The sequence below is a fragment of the Phascolarctos cinereus genome, unplaced genomic scaffold (assembly GCF_003287225.1).
Source record: "Phascolarctos cinereus isolate Bilbo 61053 unplaced genomic scaffold, phaCin_HiC Scaffold_5;HRSCAF=322, whole genome shotgun sequence".
In the NCBI taxonomy this organism is placed as follows: Eukaryota; Metazoa; Chordata; class Mammalia; order Diprotodontia; family Phascolarctidae; genus Phascolarctos; species Phascolarctos cinereus.
This window is the reverse complement of record NW_027555958.1, coordinates 457,527,862-457,551,329: the sequence shown is the minus strand read 5'-3', so window position 1 is coordinate 457,551,329 and position 23,468 is coordinate 457,527,862. Positions and strand designations below refer to the sequence as shown.

Genomic DNA, 23,468 nt, shown 5'->3' with positions numbered 1-23,468 from the left:
AAGTAGAATTTGTTTTCTGGGATTTTTTGTTTTTGTTTTGTTTGTTGGTTTGGTTTTTCTGTAAAGGATTTTGTGTTTGACTTTCTCTCAAACAAAGTCCGGGTTTGTTTGTTTGCTCTTTCTGCCCTGTTCAGCTGTACTGGACACTTCTGCTGGTTTTGGGGTGTCTATTGGTAACAGCTAGCTAGTATTCACAAAGCGCCTACTATACACTAGGCACTTTACGAACATTATCTCATTTGATCCTCACAGCAACCTTTAGAGGTAGGTGCTGTTAACAGCTGAGGAAACTGAGGCAAACAGCAGTGAAGTGACTTGCCCAGGGTCACACAGCCTGTATCTGAGGTCACATTTGAACTCCGGTCTTTCTAACAGAAGGGTTGGTGCTCTGCACACTTTGGCACCCCCTAGCGGACAAAAGAATATATTCCACATTGGTTTAAAGGGGAGGGACTTTATTGAGTTTTCTACACATAACTTTGTCCTCCGGGGGGGGGGAGGGTTCCATCCTTCTTGGCGCTCCTTCTGCCGCAGCATGGCTGCAAGGCCTCTGTGGTCAGTGGACTGATCCTAGATCTGGACCCCAAGAAGGTCCCAAGGGTTATCTGGTCCAAACTTCTTATTTTACAGATAAGGAAACTGAGGCCCAGAGAGGTGAACTATCCCACAGCATCACAGATCTGGTGCTGCCAGAAGCATAAAATGTCATTTAGTCCAACAACCCCCCCCATTTTACAGAGAAGGAAACTGAGTCCCACAGACACAGTGTGGCATATCATTTGCTGACCAACCTTTCAGTGATGAGCCTCTTAGCTAGGCTGGCTTTTAAAATGACCCTGAACAAGTCACTTAACCTCTCTTTGCCTCAGTTTCCTCATCTGTCAAATGGGAATCATAATAATACCTATCTGCCAGAGTCGTGAGGATCAAATGAAATAATACTTATACAGTGTTTTAGCACAGTGCCTGGCACACAGGGTCAGAATTAGGGTTGGAAGTGGAATTAGTTATAATCATTATTATGACCCATTTGGGAGAACCTGTGAGGATCCCCCTAATCTAGGAGGGCTTCTAGAGCTTCTGCTCCTCAGCCAGAGCCTACAGGAACACCAAGAAGCATCCCAGGAGCCCCTGAGGACAGGAACCAGATGGTAGTTAATAAAAACATCCACCCACTGCTTACACGAATCTTTCTTTCGGCAATTTGTCTCCTAGACTCTTCTTCAGAAGCAAGGAACCCAACCGAGAAAAGCACAAGACAGAAAAAGAAGCCAAACTACTTAGAGGAAGATTTGAGGTATGTTGACTCTTTATGGCAAATGACGCCCCAACATGCAAAGGATCTGTGAGTGAGGACCTTGCAGCCCCCATAAGAGATGACTCCAGAGGGAAGTGCTAGGGAGTTCCTTGACAGAGGTCTCAACTTGCCAAGAATCCTTGCCTGCCTGTGTCAAGGGTGGTATTTGAACCTGGACCTTCTGGACTCCAAGGCAGCATTGTGTTACATTGCCTCTATATAGGCGAAGTTAGCATTATTAAAGATACTACTGAATAACTGGCATATCAGCCATTAGATAGAAATATGTCTGTACCCTGGCACTTAACTAATACACCATGACCATGACTTTCCACCACTCACGGTGTTATACCAGGGAACCACCATCCCTTGTCCCAGATCACTTCTGCCATGTAGGACAGGGTAGAGGAGCTGTTGGGAAGGGGGGGAGTGGCATGGCCCACAGCCATGCTAAATGGACATACCCAGAAATCTTGTGAGAAGTGCTTATTGGACAAGATTATCATGCATTAGCAAGGGTCAAGGTACTCTACTGACTTACCAAAAACCATTAATTGCCTGAAGTCCAGGGCTTGGGGCAAGATGGGGGGAGAAGGATGAAGGAACAGAGATGGGTTGTTGATTGCCCAAGAACCTTAAAATTAAAAGCATCCTGAGAAGACATCTAGTCTAACTCCTGAAGAGAAGTCCTGTCTGCTACATCCCCAAACTGGTCTTTGTTCAAAGATCTCCTGATCTCTTAGTTCAGGCCCTCCTCACCTCTTACGAGGACACCTTCTAACTGGTCTCCTGCCTCAAGTCTCTGCCCACCCCAAACTGTTCTTCACTTGGCTTTCCAAGGTGATTTTTCTAAAGTGTAGGAAGGTATAGGAAACTCCATGGCCTCCCTATTGCCTCCATGTTTAAATATAATATCCCTTGTTTGGCATTTAAAGCTTTTCATAACCTGGCCCCTAGCTGTGTTGCAGCCTCTCATGCCTTAGCCCACTCTATGGTCCAGCTACAGTGGATTCCATCTCCCATCTCCTGCTTTTCTACTAGTTTCCATCATGGCCACTGGGGTCGGCCCCATCACTTGTGGCTTCCTTCAAGACTCCACTCAAAGCCCAGCTTTGGCAGGAGGCCTGTTATAGCCCCACCTCCCTAGGCATTAATGCCTTCCCCTTTCAGATCACCTTTCTCCTACTCTACTTATACCTTATATATAACTATTGACATGTTGTTTCCTTCTTAGAATGCATACTCCTTGAGGGCAGGAATTGTTCTTGGCTTTCTTTGTAACTACACAGTAATCACTTAATAGTTCCCTATTGGCTGACTGACTCCTGAGCCCATTCCATTTACGGATAATTCTAATAGAAAGTTTTTCATGAAACGAAGCCCCTGTTTTGCCTCTGTTCATCTTCCACCACCTTATTCTACCTTTTTTTTTTTTAGGCAATTGGGGTTAAGTAACTTGCCCAGGGTCACACAGCTAGTAAGTGACAAGTGTTTGGTCTGAGGCTAGATTTGAACTCAGGTGTTCCTGACTTCAGGGCCGGTGCTCTATCCACTGCACCATCTAGCTGCCCCCCACCACCTTATTCTACAGTCCCCTGGGGCCAGCTATAACAAGTCTAATTGCTTTTCCTAAAAACAATTTTTCAAATTCTTGAAGGCAGCTATAAATCCCTTTTTGGGGGAGGGTATTTTGGAGATGGAAAGAGAAGAGGAAGATTAGATCTGTAATTACTTGAGTCTAAGGCTAGATAGATATCTATCAACTATGCAGCCTTGCTGTTTCTCCGCAACCCTAACCCTTTGGAAGCGCTTAATGTTTGTTGGGTTTCCAAATTGGAAATCCCTCTGGCCTCCCTGTGGGCAGCTTTATCAACCTCTTACTTTGAAGAAGGCAGAAGTGATTAAGCTCTCTCTAGTCATTCAAACTATCCCACATACATATTCATGTGTCTTTCCCCAGCAAGTGTCTCTTCAATATGTATAAGAATCCACTGGATCTTCTCATTTTGGAAAGGCTGGTTTGATCCCTCCATCGAAAAAGCAATGCCATTTTCAGAAAGATTCTCCAAAAAAAGAAAGTGAAACCCTTTGTAGATGAAAATCAATTTTATACTCAGCAGAAGAGTTCCCAATTGGTGGAACTGCAACTCCCTACAAACATGGCAGATACGTGGGCGTTTTTTCTAGTTCACTGGTGTACATAGCTTATGATTACATATTCTTAGCTGGTTATTTAGATACTCTTATAAAACAGCTCAGACACCTCTGGACCTCAAATCCAAGAAAGACAGGAAAGAGGACCAAGACAAGAGTGTTCCTGAAAACTCCTTGGGACCGCAACAAAAAATGTGTGGCATCTGAGCAGCCACTAAATGCATCCACAAATGTCACAGGGGAAGACCCTGAAGGCTGGTTGGGCAGCATGATTTCCTGAAGAACTGTTACTCAAGACAGGTATGGTGGCGCATGCCTGTAATTCCTGCCATTGATAAGGCTGCGGCTGGCGAAACTCTTGAGTTCAGGAGTTCTGAACTGCAGTAGGGAGGAATATGTTTGAGGCACTGTGCTATGCACTTTGCAAACATCTCATTTGACCTTTACAACAACCCTGACAAATAGAGATGTTATAATCCTCATTTTATAGATGAGGAGACTAAGGCAGACAGAAGTAAAGTGACTTGCCCAGGGTCACACAGTAAGTGTCTGAGGCTGAATTTGAACTCAAGTGTTCCTGACTCCAGGCCACGTAGGTACAGGAGGGTTAAAGACCATCAGTATCCATATCAAGTTCAGCACCAATATGATGAGGTGTGAGGGAAATAGGTTGTTTAAGGAGGGACAAACCCACCCAGGTATGAAATAGAGCCCTGCTCCAATGCTAATCAGGAGTGAGATCTGTCAGTGAGTGGCCACCAAACTTCCTGATTGAAAGAGCTAGGGAGACAAGATAAGACAAGATGTAGTGACCTGGAGTCAGAAAGACCTGAGTTCAAATCCAGCCTCAGGCATTTACTAGCTATGTGACACTTGGCAAGTCACTTAACCTCCATTATGTCTGCCTCCATTTTCTCATCTGCAAGATGGGGATAACAGCAGCACCTGCCTCCCAGGGGGGGTTGTGAGGATCCAATGAGATAATATTTGTAAAGCACTTTGCAAATCTTAAAGCACTATATGAATACTAGCTATTATTATTTCATCTATAATCTTTTTATTTCTGTTATGTATGTTTTACAAAATATATGACATATTAGTACAGGATTACATGTATATGATTTATAAATAAATATGCATATATTTCAGGAGTGTGTGCTCCATTTCTTTATTTTTACTGATGACAAGTATCTAGAGCCTACTGAATAGACTGCTACACTCAGAGTCAGGAATTCCTAGGTTCTCATGTCACCTCTGAAATTTCCAAGTCTGCAAACAAAGGCAAGTCAACTTTGCCTCATCTGAAAATGAGGACACTAATTTCTGCAGTCCCTCTCAGGGCAATCATGAGGCTCAAAAAATGTAATACAGAGAGGGCTTTAAAATGCCATGTAAATGTTCATTATATTACTCTATTATATTGTATTATGTTATGTTATGTTATGTTATATATACATATTAGTATATGTACTATATATTACTATAACTCAATAATAAATAATGCCTTACACATTAAGAAGTTCACAAGATCCAGCAGAGGACCTCGCTCGCTCATTCATTCAATATTTCTTAAGCACCAACTATTTACAGAGAACTGCACCAGGCATTGAGGAAAAACACAAAGCTTAGGTAACACACCCTCGTCTTCATGGAGGTTGAAGTCTGGAATATCCAGGGAGTGCTCTTCCAGTCCACAAGGATATATCCTGGTAAAATAAGGTAACAGATGCAAAAACCCTTCGAAAAAGTTGAAAGCATTGTAAAAATGTGAGGCAGCAATGTTTTCTCCTCACCCTAAACAATGCCTCATTCCATCCCTTGCCTGTCTTTTGTGTTCTATTCCTAAAGACACTGCCTCGTAAGTAAAGCAACATATAGTAGGAGTGAGGAGAGGAAGAAGGGAATTGGTTTTTTGTTTGTATTCTCAAATTATTTTATTATGACCAAGGATCAATCAGTAATCATCTGATTGGTTCTTTTCTACCCTAGTATGACAAAGAAATCAGTCATTAACATCGCAGTAGGGTCCTCTTCAAATTCATGGAGATGCTAGATTTGCCAAGAACCCCCAGAGAAGAGCTTGCTGTCATCATCACCCAAAATAACCTCATCATATGTCATTATTTTGGTGACAAATGCAAGTTTCTCAGCTATAATCAAAAGGTAAAACATTGGTTTGGGTTTTTTTTTTTTAAAGACAGACATCTCAAAAGAATCTCTAGTTTACCAGTCAGTGACAGTGTCCCATTCCTTTCTTTAGATGGATATGCACTAACTGACCATCTTGATTTTGAGCAAGTGGCTTGGTTTGGTTTCTGTTTGTGGGGTTTTGAAAACCCTCACCCTTAACTGCATACATAGCCAACATTCAGAACACTAATGGAAATGTAACCCCTTTGTAAAATCACAGGTTCTTAGGTTAGAAAGAACACAAAAAAATCACTTACCCAATCTCTCGAAACCTGAAGTAATTTTTTTTTCTATAATATCCCAAATCATTGGTCACCAAACTGCTACTTGACTACTTCTAAATGATGGGGAACTCACTACTTCAAAGGTGGCCTATTCCATTTAGGGAACATACTATTTGTTTAAAAAAAAAAATTCTTCATAGCTTTGAGCCAGAGTTTGCCTCCTCTTAGCTTCCACCTATTTTACCTCATCCTCTAGACCATCCAGAATATCTCCTCCCTCTTCAACATGACTGCCTCCCCCCATGTTTAAAAATAATAATTAGAAGATTGAGAAGGAGAAACTTGGATATCATCTGCTTCAAACTCTTGATTCTACACATGATAAAATTGAGACCCAGAGAGATTAAAAGTGTTGCCAAAGACCACAGAAGTGGTATAAATGGGATTCAAATGCATGTCATCCAACCCAAAGCCACAGCTTACCTCACCCTTTTGTGGCATGGTATGTTGGGGTATATGCTTATAACTTCCTTGTGTAGGGAACTCTTGGCGATCAAACTCTGTCCACCAAAGCAGAGCAACACCTGCTGCTCTGAGGCTTGGGGGGGGGGAAGGGGTTGGTTAAGTGACTTATTCAGGGTCCCACAGCTAGTATGTGTCTAAGGCAAGACTTGAACCCAGGTCTTCCTCTCTCTAAGGCTGGCTCTCTGTACACGACTGCACATAATCCAGTTGTTGCTGCCTTGAGCTTTCTCTTCCATAAGACAAATATCCCCATCCCTTTGTCCATTCTTTTTTTTTTTTTTAGGCACTTGGGGTTAAGTGACTTGCCCAGGGTCACACAGCTGGTAAGTGTCAAGTGTTTGGTCTGAGGTCGGATTTGAACTTAGGTCCTCCTGACTTCAGGTCTGGTGCTCTATCCACTGCACCACCCAGCTGCCCCTGTCCATTCTTTAAAGGACATGAAATTGAATCCTCTTGCTATCCCAACCACTCACATCTGGGCTTGCTTCATCTTGTCAATGTCCACATTAACACGTGGTACCCCAAATTGATGAAATGCCCCTTTTAACTTCTAGGAAACCAAAGAGATAATTTAAAAATCAAACATTGCTGCATGTTGAGGAAATATCTTGAATGCTTTGCTCTGATGCTTTCCTAAATTCAGGGATTATGTATTAAATTTTGGTTTAAATATGATTAATAAACTTTGTATACAAATGTGAAAATGTCCTCATCATCGGTAAGGAAATTCTACAGGGATTACTTCCTGTCTCATCTCATCACCTGGGCTTCAAATGTTTGGTGGGTGGTTTTTATTTTTTTGCAGGCACCAGAAATACTTTTCCTGGGACAACCTGACAGCTTCTTGTGTGAGAACTAAGGCTCCCTAATGCTCCCCTAGCAATGGAGCTCATCGTTAGCACCTTCTCAATAAGAGATTCTTCAGTATTGATGAAAACACTTGTCATTTTTTTTTAAACCACACATACCTATGCCCTTTCTAAGTATAATCTGTTAACGTACTTTAAGTCAATATTTCCATGCATACTTACTTAATGAGAAGGAATTGGAAATAAGGATGGCTGTGTGGTAACATCAGAGCAATGGGTTAATGAGCAGCCTCAAAGTTGGAGTGTCACATTGTTTATATAACCTTCTCAGAACATAACTGTTCATGAAAACTGACTTTCATTCCTTAAAACTCTAGACTTTAAATTTTCTATGTGGAATAATTTTAGTATTTAAATAATATTACACGGAATTTACTTTAAAACATTTAACAGCAGGAAGGAGCTAAAGCCTTGTAAAGGATACTTAAACGCTGGAATGCAAGGGATTAAAATGAAAGGGATGAGGTCATAAGCAGAGAGCTGTCCCACCTCAGAGCAGAATCACCATCACCTCCACACTGACTACTCTCATTGATGTCACTGGGAAAGAGCATGTTTCTTCAACACATGCCAACTTCATTCATTTCCATGTGTGCCAACTGTACTTGGACAAAACCTACCTGATGCGTATGTTAATGGCACTTACAGAAATCCTGCTGATCAAAGCACCAAGTTATTTTGCTTGTACACTTCTGGTATCTAAACAAAGGTAGCACTTAAATGTGTTTTTATATTTCAAACACAACAAAAAACAGGATTATTAGGGGGACCATTTATTAGAAGTTGGGTTGTTTGGGGGTTTTTTGTTTGTTTCTAATTATGTACAATAGGTATAATATCACTGACATAAAAGGTTTCCTATTGGGTCAACATTTAAGTTCCCTGAGTGACATTGTCCCCACTGGCAGAGGCAAATCAGTGCTTTGAGCCAGTCTAAGTGGGGAGGTAAGGGGAAAACAGAAATAACACCACCATGAAACATAATGCATGGCTATATTCCCAGATGTTTGTGGGAGGAAGCAGCTGGCTAACACCCAGTAGGCTTCCTGAGGGCAGGGACACATCCTATTCCTCTGTCTCCTCTGGAAGCAATAAATATTTGTCAGATTGAATTACATAAAATTCAAGGAGTGCGTTTTCCTTCAAACACCATTTGATTTTTTTCACCTTGGTTAGACTATTTCATGGAATGTCAGAGCTAGGAGACATCTTGAGCAGAGAATGTTAGAATTGCTGAGGAGGGAGGGGTACCTTAGAACAGAGACTACTGGAACAGAGAAAAAAGGAAGGAATCTTAGAAGAAACAATATGGAAACAGACTGTTAGAGCTGGAAGGGGTCGGATCTGAAGTTATTCAAACCAACCATTTGCTTTTCAGGTAAGACAAGTGAGTTCCATCAGGGTCAAGTGAGTTGGGCACAGCCACCCAAGTCTTCCATTGCCATCCATGCTCTTTTCTCTCCTGAAAGTTCCCATCCCTCAAACTAAAAGAGAACACTCCACATTCACACTTTAAAATTTCAGCACTAATATGGTCGACATCACAGAAACAGAGCAAATATTTAGAACTTAACTTGAATCAATACGAAGGAATTTTTATCTTTATTATTTTAGCATGTGCTCCCCAGTTTGTGTGGCGTCTCTCTCCTTCGGCATGTGCAGGCCTGTGTAAGTGCCAACACAAATATTTAGACATTTCCAAAAGAGAAGTGGAAAGTCGGACTGTTTCATTCTGAATCTCGTATAGCTTACCCTGCACTGACCATCTTCTCAGCATCTCAGCACCTTTTCTAGAATTGATTCTCTTTTGCAAGATGAGTTTGAACTGACTTCACAGCCTCTCCTGAAGTGAGTGAACTGGGTCATGAGATCAAAGAACCACATAATGCCTGAGATGGAGGTGTCAGAGGTCAGCTAATACATCCCAAACACGAAAAGAATAATAAAATTTCAGTTGGAAAGTGTATCATAGGCCATCTGCTCTAACCCTTACCTGAAAAATCATCCTGTTAACAACATGCTGATCCAATCACTGGTCAGCCAGCCTTTGATTGCCTCTCTCCACTGAGGAGGAAACTTCTACCTCACTCAACAACCCATTCAATTTCTGAGCAGCTTTTAATTACTAGAAGTTTTTCCCTGCAACGAGCCTAAACCTGCCTCCTTCCAGTTTCCCCTGACCATGGCTCCTAGCCCTGCCCTCTGAGACCAACTAGACAGCTTAGCTCTCCTCCACTGGAGACACCTTTAGATACCTGATAATAGCTATCACTGCATTTAAAGCTGGAAGGGACCTTCGGAATCATTGTCCAACTTCCTCATCATACACTATGGAAAGGGAGGTCCGTATAGTTTAAGTGACTCATCGAAGGCATCTATCAGAGCCTCATTTGTGAAGTACTAATAAGTTACCTCTGCTGGGGTTTTCCTAAGAAGCTCCTAAATGTTGGAAACAAGCTTTATCGTTGTTTTGAAGAAAAGTCAAAACTTAAGGTCTGAAAGTATGGTTTAACTATTTACCATTTATCTAACAAACAGGAAGAGAATTTCATGTCTGAGGATTCCCTAGAGATATTTTCAAAAGAAAATTATTCTTCTTCAAGAGGCCTTAATTGGTTCCCCCAGCTTTAATGGCCTTCTCTAATGTTACCTTCAAATGACTTTGTACTTACTTCTTATGTGTGTATAAATACACACACACACACACATACATATACATACATAAATACATATATACACACATATATAGTGTGCATGTATATACCATATACATATTTGCATGTATATGTGCATACATGTATGTACCCATATGCTGTGTATATATACATACATGTATGTGTGCATATATACATACATGTATATGTTCTTTTCCCCAGTCTAATGTAAGGCAGAGACTGTTTCCCTTTGGTTTTGTGCTTTCCCACAGTGAAAACCATGTCCATGGGAAGAACAGAGCCCAGGTCAGTGATCACACTGGCATAGGGAACTCCCTAGCAAGAAAACTCCCTTGACCAGTGCACAGCATCTTCTCTGTGACATAGGGTCTTAGAGAGCTGTCTAGAGCTCAGAGAAGTTAAGTGACTTGCCGAGGGTCACCCAGTCAGTAGGTAGCCTTGAGCCCACGTCTTCCTGATTTCAAGGATGGCTCTCTATCTACTACGAGCACACAGTAGGTTCTTAGGAAATGAGTGTTGATTATTTGTCCTGGCAAAATTTCCAGGATATCCTCAGTGTCTTCAGAATCATGATGTTGACTATTTTGTGACATTAATAAATCAGTAGAGTTTGTTAGCTTTGAATTTAGAGGTGCAACCAGTGAGCCAAGATTTCACTGTAAGTTCTCTGATTCCCAATCTGGTGCTCTCTCTGTTGTCCCAAGCTTCATGCCTTCTATGAAGACATTTTCCAAGTTTTTAAAGACGGCAGTGAGAAGAGTGCCATTTAACCAGGTCTGGCACAGAAATAACCCATATTTGTATAGCATTGATGTTGTAACCTCCAAGTGCTATGGAAATATGGGTTATTTTGCGCCAGACCTGGTAGAATGGCACTTTACATATATTATTATATAATAATTAACAATGATAATTAATATTAGTATAATTAACATAATAATTAATAATAACATTAAAGAACTTTACATACATTATTACTTTGTCTAGCTAGGAGGCAGAAGGGGCCAACCCTGTGATTTCATGTACAAAAGACAACTTGTTCATTAACGTATGAAAGCATAGTATGGTAGATTTTTGTTTTTCTCAACAGAATCTCCTATTGCATTTAATTTTTCAGCCAACCAGTGTACTTCTTCCCCTTTCTTTAGCACTTTCCTCTCAATACAAACACATCAGCCTCAGTCTTCTCCAGTGAAGGTCACTCTTCTTCCTGGGCAAGGTAAGAGGAGGAGGGATGGTTGGCATTCTCCTTGCCTTCCACTGCTTCTACCAGACCATCAGTTTTCTTTCCCTTAAGAACTTTATTTCCCAAAAAGTTAGACAATCTATTCACATATCGCCCTTTCCCCTTTGCTATCACTCTCCTAACTTTCGCAGTGACTTCAGAACCTGGCCCGTGGTCTTCCTCTCCATGCCAACCCCTGCTTGTCTTCATTGGAGGTTTTGAAATTCATACTCAAACCCTTCTTAACACACTCATGATTCCTCAGTGCCCAATGGCCTCCTCCGTCTCACACAATCGCAAAGCCGGGTGGAACATCTGTTCAACTTGTACCTGAAAAGGAAGCCTCTATATAATGCCTTTGACAGCTGTTCCTCCAGCTTCTTCTTGATCACTTCCAGTGATAGGGAATTCATTACCTCACAAGTCAAAGACAAGGAATTCATTACTGCACAAGCCAAAGATGAGGAACTCAGTACCTCAAAAGGTAAAGCAATCCATTTGGTTCAGTTGTGTCTGACTTTGTGACCCCATTTGGGGTTTTTCTTGGCAGAGATACTGAAGTGGTTCCTTCCCCAGCTCATTTTGCAGATGAGGAAACTGAGGCAAACAGGGCGAAGTGACTTACCCAGGGTCATAGAGCTAGTAAGTGTCTGAGGCCAGATTTGAATTCAGGCGCTCCTGACTCCAGGGCCAGTGTTCTACTGTGCCTCCTAGCAGCCCTTTTAAGGGACCTTAGGGACTAGAACTAGGGGACTAGTCTAGAACACACCTGAAAAGGAATCCTGACAGGCAGTAGTGGAGCCTCTGTTTAAAGAGCAAGGACCCGCTTTCTCCTGAGGTGAACCCCTCCACTTTGGCAGAGCTCCAATTGTCAAGTGTTTCCTTCCATTAAGCCTTAATTAACCTCATTCCCAGTTCTACCACTGTTCCTATTTCTGCCTTCAGTGAGGATCTGCAGGCATTATTACCATTTTCCCCTAAAGAAAGCCTCAGAGAAGTTCAATGACTTGCCCCAAAGTCAGTCACAAATGAAGCTCGAACTTGAACCCGAGTCTCCTAATTATAAGCCCAGTGAATCTTCTGCTATATACTCTTCATTTCAGACAGTGCAAACATGGGGCTCACTACTCTGCATCTCTTGCCTAGCTTCGCGAGGTCCCCCCTCCAAAACAAGATCTACAATCCTTCCCAAACTTTCTTTCAGTTTCCCTGCCTCATTCCTCCCTACTTCAGTCCATGTTTCATGTCCCCCATCAAATTAATCCCCCCTAAACCCCAGATCTGACCATGTCACATGCGCCTCTGCCCCCATTCAATCAATTCCAGTAGCTCCCAGTGGATCCCTCCAGATCAAATACAAAATGCTCTGTTTGGCATTCAAAGCCCTTATAATATAATATACATTATATTATAATACACATTAATGCACATAATATACATTATTCCCCTCCATTTCTCTTTGGTCCTGGACACCGGCCTCCTGCCTGCTCCACAAACAAGACACTCCATCTCTTGGCTCCGCATACCTTCCCTAGCTGTCATCCACACCTGGAATGCTCTCTCTCATCTCTACCTCTGGCTTCCTGGGCTTCCTTCAAGTCCTAGCCAAAAGGTCACTTTCTACAGGAAGGCTTCCCCCAGCCCCCCTTAATTCTAGTCCTCCTTCTTTTGATTATTTCAAATTAATCACCAAGTATAAACAAGTGTATAGATCTTTTACATATTGTTGTTTTCACGGAGCCTCTACTATTAAACTGTGAGTTCCTTCAGGGCAGGCATTGTCTGGTACTTTTCATGCTTTCCCCAGCACTTAGCACAGTCAGTGCTAGGCAAGTAGTAAGGTGCTCAAAGAATGCTTGCTGAGTTGTCTTGATTTTGCCTTAGAAGCCTATGTTCTTCATGGCTTTTCAAAAACTATTCTACATATTTTCTTTCATTCTTGAGTTAACAAGGTAACAATGTAACACTCTATTATTTATCAGTTAATGGGATCAGTGAAGTGAGAGGAAGGCATAAAGAAATATCCATTTCTTCATGGCTCAAAAACAGCAAATTGAAGTTTTTACTTCAAAAGAAATGCTCAGACCAACATTGATTCATTTATTCGTTCGTTCGTTTATTTATTTATTTATTTATACAACTAGAGCTAATGCTGGAGTTTCATGAAATGTTCTTTCAAGTACATGAGCCACAAGGTCCTTCCGCTGGGAGGGCACCTCTATGGACTGCCTTTAGTTTTCAAACAACTGAAAATTCTCTCATTGCTCCCCCAAAGGCTGTGACGGATGAATTTCTCCTCAAGATGGCTACTTAGGCCTAGAATTTTGAGCGGAAGAATTAGATAAATTCCATCCTGCTCATCCGCCCAGCACGCCAACAAAGGGTAACACCTTCAGTCACAAAGGAAAGGCGTTGGGGCAGCGAGGTGGCGCAGTGGATAGAGCACCAGCCCTAGACTCAGGAGGACCTGAATTTAAATCCGGCCTTAGACACTTGACACGTACTAACTGTGTGTTTTGCCTAGCCAAAAAAAAAAAAAAAAGGAAAGGAGTTGAACCCTGATTTGAACTCGAGTTCCCTAAATACCAACTTAGTGCTCCTTCCCCAACTCCACCCTGCTGGTTCCTGGTATGTTTGCCAGTATCTAGAGAACAGGATGCAATGGACTTTGGAAACAAAGGTCCATAAAGGCAACCTGCTACAAACGAACTGGGCCTTCAAGAGCTTGGAAATGTGAGGATGCCAGGCCCCACATCAGCAGAGTGCAGAGGGGAGAAGGGAGCTCAGGGGTGGGTGGGTACAAGGATGCTGGGATCCTATCTCTTCTGACTCATGTGCTTGTCCAACCACATGCGGTCACAGTGAATTTTCACCAGAATAGTTGTGTCTGTCACTGCTGGTTGTCCCACTCCATACTTAGCTATCCCCCTTTGAATGAACAGAAATCATACAAATTATTCTTCAGAGACCAAAGTCTTTCGTTTATTTACGTGTAAGGGCTTACAAGCAGCCACGTCATCCTCTGTTCCGGTTGGGTCTTTAACTCATAAAGTGCAAACATCAAGTCAGGAGAAACGACAGTCACTACATGAGGTTCACTATGTTAAAGACAAATTCTTTCCACACAGATGCTGGGAGGTAAAGACTTCTTAATCATGATCTGACCCCTACTAGAAGTGCATCAAAAACCAAACTGAAATCTTCTGAGTCCTCTACCCTCTTCGGGAAAAAAATGGCAGTCAGTTCGGGGTTTTTCTTTGTAATAGCCAACTCTGAAAAATGGTCCCCACTTTCAATGATTTAAAAAATGGCTCTAAAAATAGATCAGTAATCCACATCATTCACATCTCTATGGCATTTGGGGGTTTATAAAGTGCTTTTCTTAAAACAACCCTGCACGGCAGACAATGAAAGCATTTTATACCCCCAGAGCCTGTTATTTATCCAACGTCACACAATAGGCGGTGTTGGAAGTAGGACTCACACCCAGGTCTCCTTGGATTCCAAGTCCAGCAAATTGTCCTAGACATTGCATACGAGCCCCAAGTGAATCATGTGCTTCACAAGGCCCCCACATCAGCAGGCCACTTGATTTGTTGCTGGTTAAGTTGGGTGAAATGAACATTAGTGCCTTATCACATTGATGAAATTGGAACATGTGTTGCCCCCATATCAGAAAGATACACCTTCATAGCCATATATTTTCAGGGTGGTTGTTTTTTTTTTTTCATAAAAAATTACCTATTAGATACACCAGCACACACGTATAACAAAATACAAACACGCTTGATATAAATACAACCATGTTCAGAGAACGTCACAGTTCTGGGAATTTACAATTACACATTCAAAACTGTGTGTACAGCCGGTAATCATCAACAGTCTGGGGAGAAAGTGGGTGGTCATTAATTAAGGCAGCTTCTGCAGGCATTTCAAGGCTTTCAGTTCAGAAATTAGAGCAAAAGATGACTAAGGTAACACTGGAGGGTTTACCTAGGTCAAATTTAAGAACAACAGTCATTTGATTCAGTCTTCCAGAATCTGTGAAGACATGATCTCAGACTTTTTAACTGCAAAATGTGTAGACACTGTGTAAGACTCACCTAGAAAATTCAGACTAGCCATCTGTCCATTATCAAAGACAATTATTAAAAAAAAAATCAGGGAGCAGAGGGCTTTTGTATTTCCTATGAGGATCCTCTACACTTAGAAGGTACATTTCCAATAGCTTCTCACAACATACCTGTGAGGTAGACAAAGTACTCTTATGGTCTGGAATCTGCCAAAGTGGCTACTGAATGATTACAGCACAGTCAGCTGTTGAAATCGAGAATTCTGTCTCTATCTCTGCTCACTAGACAATACTCCCTTCTTTCACAAACCTTACAAGAGTTGAACTGTCTAGATGAAGTCTGAAGTTGCATACTCAAAGGCTACTCAGGGAACTTGAGTTTTATCACTGAGCTGATGGCCAAGCCCTGTCAAAGACCAGGCAGACGCCATGTAGAAACCATAAAAGGACATACCAAGTGCTTAATAAATGTAGTCCAGTCTTCACAGGAAAAGGCAACTGGAAACCAACTTGTCAAGAACAAATGAGAAAATATTTGCGGTTAAAATAAGCCATTCGTGAGAGGGAAAGAAGTGGAAAGGTTTGTCTAAGCTGTGCTCATCTTCTCAAATCTCCATCAAAATCCCATGTCAAAGCAGAGCTTGTAGTTATCAGCTGAACAATACTGCCCCTAGGTCAAGAACTGAAGGCACAATTCTGGATTTCCTTGACAACAGAGTCTGGTTGTCTAGTTTTCCTTAAAGTCCAATGAGAATAACATTGGCTCCATAAGAGTCTTTCCCCTCGATAAAGCAGATTTTAATAAGCAACACCACTACAAAGGAAGAAAGTGCTCCCACATGCAAAACTTTTCTTCGGCATGTTAGTTTTCTATTCCCCTTACTAAAAATATTCATCTTCTTCCTCTAATGTTTAGCCAGTGCAAACTTACCCATCCCAAAAGATATGATACCATATGAACCTTCTATCACTGGGCACCTGGCTTCCAAAATCTCTGCATGCACCCAAGTTTGGATGCTACAACATGCTTAACTGATGATTCTCGTGGAGGGAACATTGTCTAGAGAATTTTTAAAACTATACTTCAAATTTATATGAAATGTACCTACCCTGGTTATCCAATTAATTGTGAACTTCTCAAAATAATCTAATTCTCTTCAATTGTAAACAGAACTTAATAATCACACACACACACACACACACACACACACACACACACAGACTTACTCTGTAGTGAAAGCATCCACAAAGCAAACAAAGGCTCTCGTTCTGACCAAAACCAACACAGATCTGTTAGATCAGGCTGTGGTCAAGAAAGAATTTTAGCTAAAACTCCAATTCACCTTTGGGGATGGGTCTAATATCAATTACTTCATGCCCCTATGCTTAGTAATAGCAAATGTACAGTGACTTCCTGTGGGAGAAAGGCTACCTGTTGTGTTAGATACTTTTTTCAGTGGACAGATTACGGGAACATCCAACCAGAATGGACTAAATGTGAAGGTCCAAGCTGAGTGGAGTCTTGTGCAACACAGGCTGTAGGTGATAGACGTCCTGTTGGACTTGGGCACACGTGGCACATACAATGGAGAATATTTCAATCTGCTGTACAAAACACAGCTAACCCTCATTAACTCATACCAGCTTGGAGCTAGTTATAACTTAGACAGGAAAAAGGTGAGCTTGCCTTCATCCTACGAATACAAGGCTTTGCCAAGATGATGGGCCCAGTAAGATCAAAGGAAAACACGTATTCTACAAAGGTGATCTCAAACTGAAATGGATGTTACTTTCAAATTCATGGTGCTCCTCTAGTGGTATTATTGCCTCGTAAATCTTTGTTTCTCTACACACACACAAAAAAAAAACCCTTGCTAATCTGATTATGAAATAAATTGGACACAAAACTGCATGGCCTACGCTGGGAGCCTGGATGGCCACTGGCCAAGGTCTCAAGATTCCTGTTTCACAAATAAGATTTCAACTCTTCATATATCCTACTTATAAACGCTTGGTTTGAAAAAGATCAACTGTTCTCACTCGTGATGATTCAATTATATTATTGTTATCAAACTGTTAATGCTCTCCCCAAGGAACTAAGTCACACACCACCGTTTGCCCTCTGCTATGTGCTACTGAAAGCATCAAAGTGCATTTTCTTTTTCCAGTACACAATTCAGGCATGAAAAGTGCTTTCAAATCTTTAAGTGCTCGACCAAGGGAAGCTGTTGCTCCTTCCTACTTCTGAGCAGCCTTCCCTGTCCCTTCATCCGAATTCAGGAGGGCTGGTTTCCTATGGAATCTACTGAGAAGACAATGTTCTGGGCAAAGTCTGGCTCACTGAGGTGGTTCTGCCACTGGCATTCTGGAGGATGATTTTATTTACAAAAGATTCAAGTATTATATATTTTATATACAGGTCCTAGCAAAATACAGGTCCTAGCATTATCTGTACTGTGCTATACATCTTCGTGTCTGTCATAGCTCTAGCAATTACTACTGTGAAAAGACACAGGCTTCAAGCTGGAAGGAACTTCAGGGATGATCTGGTCCTGTTCCTCCCCTTTTATTTTTATAGATGAAGGAAGGCAGCATCTACCCTTCACCAATTTATTCAGCAAAGTACACAGCCTACCCTAAGGAAAACTGCTGAAGGAAGTAAATTTCACCATGGCAAAAGACTGCTATAGGACTCATGGGAAAAGAAATGCCAGAGCCGAGGGCGTGGGGCTTGCAGTAGGTCCTAGATCCTTGGTCTTGGAAAGGATGGAATTTTGTAAAGGAAAACCTACCAATAAAAACCTCTATTTTCTTTTATAAGGAGGCATGCAGTATTAGCTGGTGAATAAAGATGTGAGTAGCCAGGCAATTTTAAAGTATGAATGTAAGTCATACTTGGGGAAAAAATCAAATCCAAGGGCAGAAGGTAACACCAAACATGAGATTCAGCTCATTTGGTTATCTACACTAATGGAAAATACAGATTAACTCTAAGAGGATCTGATCTAAAATCATTTACAGCTATGGAATGCCTGATGATCATTCCCTCTTATATCAAATCAGATTTACTTTCCCAGATATGCCATGCCTAGGTTAATATTTAAAGTAATTTGCATTTCCTGAGTATAGGCTGGCTGGACAAAACAGTCACAAGGATTACATATTTCCCCTGGATGACTTCTACATAGATGAATTAGGAGAGTATCTGACAGCGAATTGTAAAATCATCAAGTATGGCATTTGTATAAGTGTGTGTTTGTGGTTTTTGGACCAGGTCTGTAACTCCACTGGTGAAGACAGGGCCCAGAGAGGAATCTCCCTCTGCCATTGCAGAGTAACATCTGCTCTGCAGTTTCTCAGTCTCAGAATAACCTAGATGACTAAGACCTTAAGAGACTGGCCTAGCATCACCCAGTCAGTATGACTAGGGGGCAGGACCTGAACCCAGACCTTCCTGATTCCAAGCTGGCTGTCCCCTAGCTCATGCTGCCTCCTAAAGCACTACAGAAAAGCCGTTCCTATTCCATCATCATCACTGGAGAATTGTGTTTCACCCAGCCAACACCCTGACACAGAAGGACTGCCATCTGTAGTTGGCTGAAGCCACCTAACTCTCTGGGTTTGGGCTGCTGAATGGAACTAGCTCTCTTCCTCACTCCACCTGAGAATCCCCTTTAATCTCAACCAGGCTATGTCAGGATTCAGGCCAATACAGCGTTCAAGATACAAACATTCAGTAACTTCTGAAGGACACATCCTTGTAAACTTCCAACTCCCATATCATGGATAAAGTCTGACTGATTACACAGAAACCATAAACTATTTAGAAGGGGAAAAAACCCACACTGAGGATGCCCGTTTGGATGCAAGCAATCACTTGTTGGTTAGTGATCAAGATAAGAGATGATCCAGTTCCACACCTGAACAACGTTCTCTTTGGTTATTTTTAACCATATGAAATGTTATAAACTCTTTGAGACAAAAGGGACTTCAAAAGTCCCCTGGTCCAATCCTTACCTCAAGCGTGATACTCCTCTATGGCGTCCCCAGTGAGTGAGCAGCTAGCTATCTTCCCCTTGAAGACCTCAAAGGTCGCTGTGATGTCAGTAGTTCCACAGACAGTTGAAAACCCAGTAGCTATGAAACCATATTAATTCTTTAGTCCAGCAATTGCTCAAGACAAACATTTGTCTTGATACTAAGATTCTGTGATAAAATCAATTGAATGTGATTTAGGAGAAGATCATCTCTAATGGAAAATGGAAATCAAGACTGGACCAAGCTTTAACTCCACCTCTGCTGCTCCAAAAGCCTTACTGTTATCATCTGGGACAGTGATGGTCTTGGAGTACTGGTCAGATTAGTATTTTAGCCATGAGGTCAAGGCTTAGCAGATACACAGCTTCTGCTATTAAACTCGAGTCCGGCAGCCATCAGGAGTCAGAACTGGGATACCTCAGTTTGACTGTTCCTGTCCCAGAGTGACTGCCACAAAAACCAGCTATAGGAAGGACTGAATAAAAAAGAATCACATCCCCCACAGGAGTATGTAGGTGAGGCTGATGACCCACGGCTCTTCCCCTTTCCTACAATGTAGGCAACAGAATAACTTCCCCGAGTCCCACTCTGACTGACGACCCTGAGATATTATTCCTACCAGTGAGATTACTACATTCACTAGGCTTCCCATTAGATGATCTCACCCTAAAACCAAGGGTTACTGGATCATGCCTATGCCCATAAAGCTTAGAATGATTGTCCAAAGATTCATAGGGTATAGAAATTAAACCCAGAAGGGCCCTTAGCAAGCAAATTCCTTCATGTTTCAGGTAAGGAAACAACAGCCCAAAGAGGGTCAGGGCTTTGCCTAAGAAGATCGCCCAGGGAGTAAGTAGATGATCTGGGATTTGGACCTCGGTTCTTAAAATCCAATTACAGTGCTGTTTCTAGTGCTCAGAGTACCTTACAACAGTAGCTGCTTCATGATTAGGTATATGAGAGAAAACATAAGACGTTCATAAATATTCAAAAAGTGCTAAAAAACAACATTAATACCCATTTTAAAGTCAATCTTATGTGAATGAATTTGGTCAAAATCTGTATTAACAGATACACTATAGTCTTAATATGATTGTAGTAATGCCTCCTGTGACTGGAACACATTCCATCCTCACCTCCACCTGTCCAAATCCCTCAGTTTCTTCCCAACTCCCTCTCACTCCATCTCCTGCCTCAGGCCTTTCCTGACACCCCCGCCCCTTTTGCCACGGCCTCCCCTCACAGCCACCACAATAACTTGCACTTACTTGGTAAAGGTTTTGTCTTTCCCTATAAACGCACAGGATACGTCCCCAACACAACGTGAGCTCCTGCACTTTGGGTTCTCCCTAGATCACCAGTGTCTCGCACAGATCCTAGCACCTGACACATGTTCAATAAAGGCCTGCTCACTGGGGGATGACTGGCTCTATTTCTGCAGGTTTCCACATTCAGAACTCCTGCAGGCTTTGGCTCTTGAGTTAACTTCTCATTCTAGTATTTTACAGCCACCAGGCTCATCCCCGCAGCAGTGAGCTGGAAATATGGCAACTCTTTTTCCTAAAAGCAAAGCTGTCCATTGAGATTTTGAAATGTGTAGGGGCAGGAAAGACCCCACTTTGGCAAGCAAAGCTTGAATCATGCCTGATAACCACTGGCTGCTTGAAGTGAAAGCAATTATGCTAAATTGCCACTAGATGGCAATCTTTCCAGTAGCTCTCTAACCAAAATAATTATAAAAACAGTAGTAATAACAATATTGTTCACTTTTGCATTAAAAAAATCCATATTTAGAATCTAAAAATCAAAATCATTTACAAAATATTTAAAGCATTTTTTTAAAGTCCTACAAAACAACATGCCATATTGTTAACCCATAACAATCCCTGACTTGTCTAATATTTCAGGATAAATATACGCACCATTCTCATAATGGCAAAATGATATCAAACCTTCATTTGGTTCTTGGCAGAGGATGCAATATGTCTGACAAACACAACCCCTAAAAGCAATGCCACATTTCATTTCACCACGGGGTGCTTTATAGTGTTGTATCTTGGATGGGTCGGATGAAAAATGACATATTCAGTACTAGATAGAAGCACTGAATAAAAAGAAATAAAGAGTAGATACGTGTGTGAACTAGAGAAAGAAATTAGTTTTTTTCTTACTTAGAAAGGGAAAGTAAAAACTCCAACGAAATACACACAAACGCATATATGTGTGTATATATATCTACATCAGATAGAGATATAGACATGTAATGAAGGACAAAATGTGTTGAAAGTCTCCCTTCCCTATCAGTTCCACAGTGAAGGTCACAGCCCATCAAGCTTTGGAAGTCCTCAATTCCAAACCTGATGTCCTTAAGTTGGAAAACATGTTTTCAAATTAAAAGGATAGTGACAAAGATACAGAATAAATTAGGACCTTCAGAAAGATTTCAAAGTTCAGTCCAGTATTGAGGAGAGATGAAATAATAAGGAAAATCAGGGTGGGGAGGGAGAGGGAGGCAGAGAAAGAAATCCAGCTTTAAAGGAAAGGCTGACTTGATGGAATTCAGAGGTTCCCCAACGCAGGCCAAATGTGTGACCACAGGTAAGCATTCTCTTTAAAAGGGAGATGCTCTCTCATTTAAGGGTCTATTTCACTATTATTAAAGAAGTATAAAAGAAGAAATAAAGCAAAGGTCAATTTGTACAGGGGAAGGGGAATGAGGTTTCAAAGTCATGCTGTGAAACTGGGAAGAAAGACCTCAAAAGTGAAATGGTGATAATTCTAGGCATTCCCTACAGTCCTTGAAAACTTAAAAAAGTTTCCAAGATGAAATCCCCGCTCTATAAAGCTAGATATTAACAACCCTGAGGTGGGTGTGCAAAGGTGATCAAAGGACCATTTCAAATACAGTGACTTCCCTGGAACAGTAGTAATCTGCTGCAGAAACATAAACCTGTCCCCACTGCCCTGCAGGAGATTTGTCTAGACCAGGAGAATCTTAACCCTGATATTCTAGCTAGCTAGCTCTCTCTCTTCTCAAATTCTCAACATCAGACTAATAAGTGCTGGATAAATTATGAAAAGAAAAAGTCTTGTTGGGCTCTGCATACATCTTTACATACAGTAGGTAGGTCAATAAGGACTCATCCCAGTAACTAGAAGATAAGTGGGAGGGCTCAAAACACCTTACCACTTAGCAAGGGTTGTGCAGTCACCCTGATGTACCCAGATCGAACACTACAGCGAAATGATGCTGCCACATCCCCATAAACAAGGCTCCATCTTCAGAAGGAGGCTACCAATCAGCTTACACAGGAACTCACTACTTTAAAACCACAATCACTTTCATTGCTATTTACCTATCAAATATATTACTCATGTGAATTTACCATGAGCAAAATAGAGAAAATGTCAGTCTACTCAATGATCAATATGGGAATGAGCGTCCCTAGGGGATACAACTCTCAGTTTGTATTGTGGCGTATAAGCTACCCAGAATAGGAGATAATAATTTAAAAGGACAAATTCGATCCTCACAGTGCAATAACACAAGGACAGAGACTGGTGGTGAATCAGCATCAGCGGGCTAACGTAGTGATCAGACTGGCGCACATTTCAAAGAAGTCCATGGTGTGGCTGCCCAGGCGTGGAGTTACAGAAGGCACGCTCCCTGTCAAGGAGCTGGTCAGGGACCCACTGAGAGAAGGGCAGTCGGCCGTGGTCGAATCAAAGCTCAGCCTCAGTCTGTGTAAGCCAGCTGCAGAACATGAACGCTGAGGCGTCGAAGACCCAGACTTCTGCTCCGCGACATCATCTGCAATGTACAAATAAATGCCAACGACCATGAGACACTTCATTCTTAGTGTCCTTTCCTGAGGATGAGGTAAAATCAAGACAGTAAGTGAATCAGGAAATCCATCAGAAAAGACACCACTGTGAATTGTTGGGATTTCTATACATCATGAGAATTCACAAATATCGACCATGCTTGGACGTGGCTTGTTAAGTGGAACTGGGATCCACCCATTTCTGCTAGGTTTCATCCTACATCTCTCTTGCTCTTCGTGGCTAAACTCCTTGGGAAAGCCATCTACAATAGGAGCCTCCACTGTTCTCCTCTTGCACTCTCCTTAACTCAAAGTCTAGCTTCTGACCTTATCATTCAACTGAAACTGCTCTTTCCAAACTTACTGATGATCGCT

At 41.7% G+C, this 23,468-nt stretch overlaps 2 protein-coding genes across 3 annotated transcripts in view; one reads left to right on the top strand and one right to left on the bottom strand.

Moving 5' to 3' along the window:
• Nucleotides 1-4,476, top strand: part of FYB2 (FYN binding protein 2) — a 93,215-nt gene extending 88,739 nt beyond the window's left edge. For both annotated transcript variants that reach the window (XM_078156662.1, XM_078156661.1), the window contains 2 exons: nt 1,216-1,297; nt 3,258-4,476. In XM_078156662.1, the coding sequence (XP_078012788.1) occupies nt 1,216-1,297; nt 3,258-3,321 (146 nt within the window). In that variant the 3' untranslated portion in view covers nt 3,322-4,476. The remainder of the gene's footprint in view (nt 1-1,215; nt 1,298-3,257) is intronic.
• Nucleotides 4,477-13,250: 8,774 nt separating this feature from the next.
• PRKAA2 (protein kinase AMP-activated catalytic subunit alpha 2) overlaps nt 13,251-23,468 on the bottom strand; it is a 74,266-nt gene continuing 64,048 nt past the window's right edge. The window contains exon 9 of the mRNA XM_020976906.2: nt 13,251-23,080. Within this exon, the coding sequence (XP_020832565.1) occupies nt 22,845-23,080 (236 nt within the window). The 3' untranslated portion in view covers nt 13,251-22,844. The remainder of the gene's footprint in view (nt 23,081-23,468) is intronic.